General features: G+C 42.9%; 1 protein-coding gene across 1 annotated transcript in view; it reads right to left on the bottom strand.

Moving 5' to 3' along the window:
* radil (Ras association and DIL domains) overlaps nucleotides 1-5,108 on the bottom strand; it is a gene marked incomplete at both ends in the record, with an annotated part of 19,110 nt that extends 14,002 nt beyond the window's left edge. Inside the window, 4 exons of the mRNA XM_083925992.1 lie at nucleotides 1-71; nucleotides 557-664; nucleotides 3,930-4,434; nucleotides 5,025-5,108. The exon at nucleotides 1-71 is cut by the window's left edge and continues 45 nt beyond it. Of these exons, the coding sequence (XP_083782118.1) occupies nucleotides 1-71; nucleotides 557-664; nucleotides 3,930-4,434; nucleotides 5,025-5,108 (768 nt within the window). The remainder of the gene's footprint in view (nucleotides 72-556; nucleotides 665-3,929; nucleotides 4,435-5,024) is intronic.
* Nucleotides 5,109-7,804: the final 2,696 nt, after the last annotated feature.

The raw sequence follows: 7,804 nt of genomic DNA, 5'->3' as shown, positions 1-7,804 counted from the left end.
GCTGGACCGGGGCAGGGTCAACGTCCCCTTCGCCCTGTTCCTCTGGAGCTTACGAGCCTGAGCATTAATATCTAGAGGGAGGCAGAGAGGAGGAATGAACGAGAGAAACAAGGAGGGACAGAGAAGGGCAGGAGGGAGGACAGGTGGAGAATAATAAAAAGGAGTAAAAGGAAAAGTCAGAGAGAGTTTGAGGAAACAGAAGGAAAGAAAGAGCAGAAAATAAGAAGACATGTGCATTGGTGACATGTGCATTGTTAGCATGTATGTCTGACTCATGAGTGAAGTCTGAGTAAAGTACAGGACATAAGTGCTGGTTGATGCAGTAAATGGCGCTGGATGGAGCAGCACATGTGGCTGACAACAGTCAACCTGATGAAAGGTGAACTGAGCAGCTCCTCATGACTTTAGTTGGAGGCCATGCGATGGCTCTGCACACACACACACACACTCACACTGGTTGAATCATTGGCAATGGGGGTGGCGCTGGTGACAACGCAGGTCGAAGTGGTCTCCATGGCAATGACTGACAGCCACCCTACCTGAGGCCAGTCCCCACCTTTAGAGCTGGACTGTACCGCTCGACCAGACCGCAGAGGGGAGCTCCTGTGTTTGCCCAGCCCAGACCGACCCATTAGAGCCGCCAGGAATTGGGAGGTTTTGGGCCCTACAGCAGGGTGGGAGGGGTTAGGGAGGGCAGGGGTGAGGGGGAGTCTGAGAAAACAGCCCCTCACCAAAACACCAAACACACAACACCCCCATATACACAAACACCATCCGCACATCACAAGACATGCATGCACTGTGGAGCATAAAAGAGTCTGTGGTGCTTCTAGTGAGACAGCAGTTAGTAAGGAGAGATACGGTTAAAGGTATGAGGTACTGGATTTTCCCCTCTAACATATCACTGTCAAATTAGTACGATATTGTATTCAAAGTCAGGCAACAATCGCACACATCGATAGCACCTCAGGGCTGCTTTGTCCTATCATTTGGGCCAGTTTGGGTGTTTGTGTCTTTGATTTTAGAATAATTTAAAACAGCTGAATCAGGAATGTAGATTGCATAACTGCAGGTTGATAAAACAATCAATTTGGCTGTGATGTGTTCATTTAATCCATGAAAATCCTATCGTACCTTTAAAGTGCGATCTCGTCGTATAAACATATGTGTGTGTAACAGTACACACATTTCACACATGTGCATGCACGCTCACACATACACCAGGGGAGGGAAAAAAGTGAGAGACGGAGAGCTAAAGAGAAAGAGACTGCATGGTGTGTGAGTTTTCTAAACACTTTAACACAAAAGAGAGAAAAGGTTAGTGTGAATATGAAATATGTGCAATAATGTGTTTGCTAATAAAGAAAATGTAAAAGCATTTTTGCTGTGATTAAATGTTTGTTTTCAGACAGAGCTGTAACTGAAATGTCTAAGCACAGTGAGGGATGCTTTAAAGGAGAAGGCCGGTCAAAATCTTTTTTTCTTATTGCAGACAAATCTAATGGAAAGACCAAAACTCACAACAAATTGATCCTATTAAGAAGAATGTGTTGCCAAAGTCTGATATAGTTTATTCCTCTGTGCCATAGACCCAGTGTTTAAAAAAGAAAAGTCACAAAAGTAACTGTGGTTCTATGAATCCTGGATGACTGCCAACCAAACAACATATAAACTAGACTAGACAGCATTATTGTATATCACAATATCTCGATATATGATTTCATCACAATATGATTCCACTGAAAGATGATAAACCATCATATTGCATCATTGCAAAGCACTACTTCTACATATAGTATGGTTGTGACATCGCAACGAATCCTAACGGCTTGTTTAAAGGCACAGTGTCTGAATACGGGCTGCGTGCATTTCTTTGTGGATTGAGCGTTTGGATACTTCACAGTATTTATAGAGCAGCCCGTGTATAATCAAACTAAAATTCAAGCCTTTTGCTTTTCAGTTTACATCCAAACTGTCCAGAATTACAGAATATATGAAATCTTTGAAGGAATTCGATATAAAAAAAAATGTATTAATTGTATTTTTTGGTGAAACGTTGATTCCTCACACACACATCTTCAGCCTGGAAGCACAGAAGATGATGGACAGAAACCTCACTTTGACCTTTTGGATATAAAATGTCATTACTGCATCATTTTATCCTGTTAGACATTTGTGTAAAATATTGTTTTAATTAGGAATTCTTGAGTTATGGCCAAAAGTGTGTCTCGTGAGGTCACAACGACCTTTGACTGAATCTAATCAGTTCATCCATGAGTTTAAGTGGACATTTGTGGCACATCTGAAGAAAACTTCTCCCAGGGATTCCTGAGACATGGTGTTGGGACGATGGGACGATGGACGGACGAACAGAAGACATAATGCCTCCAACTACAGCTGTCGCCGGCACAGAGGAATAAAAACATAATCTCATTTTCTATGATATGGGACCTTTAATATGGTAAATATGTGCACATATGAAGGCACCCAATTGCCTCTTTTGAAAACAAAATCATAACTGTTCTGCAGACAGTGTGAGAAGCCTCGAGAGGTGGTTTAACGCAGCATTAGTTTTGGTCTTTAATCCTTTTTTCGTGGTTTTCACTGGGATGGTTATAATCGTCTTATGTCCTGTCCCAAACATGTAGAACAACTGTGCTGCGCAACATTTAAAAAAGATTGTTGACTGATTCTCTTGGTTACCACACACGTTGACATAGCAACCAGTAAACCTGGCATGCTTCATGAGAAACGTTAGTGAGACTGCAAAGTGCAATGTGTGACCGAGGCTGAAAATACTCGTCTATCTCTCTGAACGCTATTGTTCACTAACCGTTTATGTACATGTCTTCAACAGGATGCACAGTGGTGTGTGTGTGCCTGTGTGTGCATGTGCATGTGCGTGTGCGTGTGTGTGTGTGTGTGTGTGTGTGTGTGTGTGTGTGTGTGTGTGTGTGTGTGAATGGCAAACATTTCATACATCAGTAAACCAATCTATGTAAAGGTCACTTTATGGTTCCAACAGACAGACACTTTCATATTACTGCATTGCAGATGTAAACAAACACTAGTTTTAATGAGTTTGTGCATTTTCTTTAAATTATTTTGTTTTTACACATTATCTTTTAAAATCGAACTACTGAATCGAGTGAATCTCTCATCTCTTGAGTGAACACAGCTGTGATCCAGTACAGTTTTGTGCAGGTACTTGATATTGTGTGTAGTAGAAATGTGTCATTCATAAAAACACTACAGTGCTGAAACCCATCCACACCTCCGGACGCAAACGATTCAGCTTTCACTCAATCAATCGACGGGCTGTCCATGCAATTCCACTGCACTGCGCTTTGTGTGTGTGTGCAATGTGTGTTTCTTTAAGTGCTCCTTAGAACATGCAAGTGTGTGTCTCTGATTAAAAAAAACCCGAAATGAAACCCTGTCTTCGCAGAAAACACTAGTAATCACCAGGAACAATAACCCCTCTCCAGGATAATAACTGTGACGAAAGCTCTTATTCTGCATGCGCGCGCGCACACGCACACACACATACAAACACACACACACACACACACACACACACACACACACACACACACACACACACACACACACACACACACACACACACACACACACACACACACACACACACACACACACACACACACACACACACACACACACACACACACACACACACACACACACACACACACACACACACACACACACACACAACTCACACGCACACAAGGAGGTAACGAGCTGTGCTTTTCTGCTGAGTTTGACATGTCAACAAAAAGGAAGGTGCTTAGACCAGCTGCTGTGTGTGTGTGTGTGTGTGTGTGTGTGTGTGTGTGTGTGTGTGTGTGTGTGTGTGCGTGTTTCCATATATGTGTGTGTGTTTGTCTTTGTGTGTGTGTCCTCACCAGCAGTGATGGTGTCCTTCTCCTTGGCGTTGAATTCCTCCACCTCTGCTCTCCTGCGTAGCTCAAATCTGCGAGCGTGCCCTTCTCTGGGTTTCCACAGCTCTTGAAGCAACAGCGGCTTCTCGTTGTCCCCCATCGCACGCAGGCATTCCGTTCGCCACCCTCCTCCTCCTATTCCGCCTCCCCCCTCCAAACGCCCGATCACGTCGCACAGGACGTAAGAGTGGGCAGCGTTCTTGTTGAGAGAGTAGCGCTCGAGTGCCTCTTTGACCAGTTCCTGGGCACTGGAGCGCGGCGTGGCCAGGACGCTCTTGTAGTTGGCACCGGCACAGATTTCATCACCGAAGATCTTCAGCACCCCGGGGGCCGAGCTCTGCGTGGAGAGTTCAGCTGGGTCGTCCGCCGGCCGCTCTGGGGGTTCAGTCGTCGAGCGCCGGTCCCCGCGAGTATTTGTTCCAGTTTCTACTGGGACACGGTCTCTGTAACTCAGAGTACGGTACAGGACCTGGGGAAGAAACCAACAATATCATTATGTACAGTATATGTTTTTTACATTAAAGGGTCAGTTCACCAAAATATACGACAGAGGTATCCATCCAATCATGTTGCGATATTTCTGTCAGGACCAAAGTGGTAGACCGAACAACTGACCATGATGCCCCTCCACAGAGTCATGCTTCTGGCTAGCGGCTAAAAAATTGTACAACAACAATTCTTTACAGAAACGGTCACGGTTTTACTGAAGAATCAATCTTGGATATCACAAAACATCAGCAAAGAACGCCAAAACTGTCTACATGGCTGGATACCACAAGTGACATTTGGCCCTGTTGGTAAAGTTAGACAAAATTCACAGACAAGCACTTCTTTGAAAACTGTGTTCATATTTGCTAGAGTGTGTTTGTTTAATTTGACCTTTATTTAACTTGGATGGTCTCTTGAGATTGAAAGACTGAAATGGCGGTGTGTTTGTCTTTGCCTGTGTGTGTGTGTGTGTGTGTGTGTGTGTGTGTGTGTGTGTGTGTGTGTGTGTGTGTGTGTGTGTGTGTGTGTGTGTGTGTGTGTGTGTGTGTGTGTGTGTGTGTGTGTGTGTACCTGTGTGAAGGTCCTGCTCTGACGTTTCAGGCGGCTCTTGGACGGCAGGGACATACTGGCCCCAGAGGAAGACCCGTAAAACATGATGCTGCTGTTGGCTTCACAAACTCCACAACTGGTGAGCGGGGAAAAAACGCTGTTAACTGTTTTGTTGTTTAAATATTTAAACAAAGGTTAAAACGATGAGTCCGCACACCAGAGTCTGCTCCATATAGCGTTTATTAATAGTGTGACCTGGTGTGCGGACTCATCGTTTTACCTTTGTACCTGGTTTTCTGTCAAGCACCCAGTATTTAACATTTTTGGATGTGCGTGCTGTATTTTTTTACTTTCTTGCACAAATATTATATATATATATATATATAATATATATATATATATATATATGTGTGTGTCTCACACACACACACACACACACACACACACACAAAAACACACACACACACACACACACACACACACACACACACACACACACACACACACACACACACACACACACACACACACACACACACACACACACACACACACACACACACACACACACACACACACACACACACACACACACACGTCCATGCATAAAAGGTGGTGATGGAGTCGCGGCTACATCTTACACTTACTTGTGGAACATTTGTAGATCTGGAAGGTAAAGAAAGTCTCCCCTAAATCTATTATGTAAAATTAAATCCCCATGAACAGACAATGATAAATAACAAAAACTGTGTGTGTGTGTGTGTGTGTGTGGGGGGGGGGGGGGTGAGTACCTTGATGATGGTACGTATTGTCTCTCCGCAGCAGCAGCACCACCAGGTAAAGGTTAACAGTTGAGAGTCAGATGCTTTTCATTTCACCGTCACCTTTCACACTGGAGAAGTAAAAAAATGTTAGTGTCACTTTACAGCAGGGGTGTTCACAGGGGTGTTCACAGGGGGCCAAATTTAAAAACTGGGACAAAGTTGCGGGCCAAACTCAATATTTACTAAAAAACTGCAGACTGCAAATGTGCATGTTTCCCCTTCTCTCCAGATGTGTAATGTTGAACATTTTCAGTGCAGGTCCTTGTACTTGTCGTTATATTGTTTGGTTACAGCCACGGTGGCTCTGCATACAAGACAAACAGGTCTTTACCTTCATGAAACAGATCATCTGCCTCCCACCTGTGCTGAAAGCTCCTGTTTTCCATCTTTCTTTTGGCCGTTTTTTGGGGAGGGGTGGATTAAGTGTGTCTGCAGAGACTGGTAGCATGGATGCTCATGTTTGTCAACAGAAAAGTAGACGTGTATGTGCTATTTACTCGCAGGCCAGCTCTTATAGAACCTTGATATGATCTTGCGGGCCAAATAAAATTACACCGCGGGCCAGATTTGGCCCATGGGCCTGAGTTTGACACCCCTGCTTTACAGCAACACAAAAGAGTTTCTACGTGAGGCTGTACTCAATCACAGAGGAGCTGACTTCTGGATCGATAATGAAGTTGGCTTCTTTTCCACATCCTCAGGGATTCACATAATATCTGTGGCTGTGTGGCTTTTAGCTTTTTAATGATTTCTCTACAGAGCTCACTGTTTTCACACCAGTCAAACTCATATTATCGCCTGCCAAAGACCTTTTTGACTGAGTTCAGGGTGTAAAGGATGCACAGCTGAGATCAAGGCAGAACCTGCAGATACAAAAATGTATTTCTGTGTAGAAACTGACTTTTGAGAAACCCAATTGTGTGTAAGTTACAGATACATTATATATTCACACACTGACCTTCCCCTTCAGACTTTGAGTTGACATGATGCATTTAACATCTGCATCAAGTCAACTCAAAGTCTCTCGTCTTATCTTTTAGGACTCACTCAATCTTTAAAGATCCATGTAAACACACATACCAACAGTCTTCTTGGAACAATAATGTGCGTGTAACTAGAAAAACTTTCATAATTTCCATATTAAAATCCTAAAAAAAGCTACTCCTTGTACCTCATCAAAAATTCCAGCATCTATGAATATGCAAATGTTGTTAATGTAATTTAATTTTGCTGGACACAAGTTGTCTCCTCCTTCACTGCAGCACATTCCCAGTGTGTGTGCACAGGCAGCTTCAGGTTTCTACGTCACACTTGTATAAGTTACAGATTGGATCAGGATTGACTTACACACTAGTTGTGATGTCACAAATCATGCTCGTTAAAATCTGATTTTATGTTAACAACAGAGAAACTTTCCGCTTTCAGCAGAAACGTGTGAAAACAGCATCCGACGGTCAAACTCTGCACGGACCTCATTCAGCAACATGAATCTCAGGATGAACCAGAAGACGAACATATTTTTGAGCGTATGGGACTTGAAATCAAAATTTTGTTTGATCATTGCAATCGATGGGAAACATGACATTCAAATCCAGTGTTTACTATTCAACTTAGCAGGATTGGTTCAGTTTAAATCCTTAAGAAAATGTAAAGCTACTTTGCCCACAAATTTGCTTTACTAAAAAATATAACAATTATTGTTCATTACTTATTTTCTACCCATTATTTTACCGATAAATCAATTTATTATTAAGTTTGATTCAACACAAAGTAGTCCATAAATAAGTTCCCGAAGCTCAAGATGACGTCTTCAGTTTGCGTGTTTTGTCCGACCATCAGTCGTAAACAACCACATTTTCATGCATTAAATATATAAAACAGAGAAAAGCAGAAAACTGTCACTTTTGAAAATATGGGACCGGGTCCAGGCAATATGATGAGATGTATAATATATTGTCAAAACCACATAAAAATGTC

Source organism: Echiichthys vipera (assembly GCF_963691815.1).
Source record: "Echiichthys vipera genome assembly, chromosome: 2".
In the NCBI taxonomy this organism is placed as follows: Eukaryota; Metazoa; Chordata; class Actinopteri; order Perciformes; family Trachinidae; genus Echiichthys; species Echiichthys vipera.
Note: the sequence above shows the minus strand (reverse complement) of the source record. Positions and strands in the feature narration are given on the sequence as shown.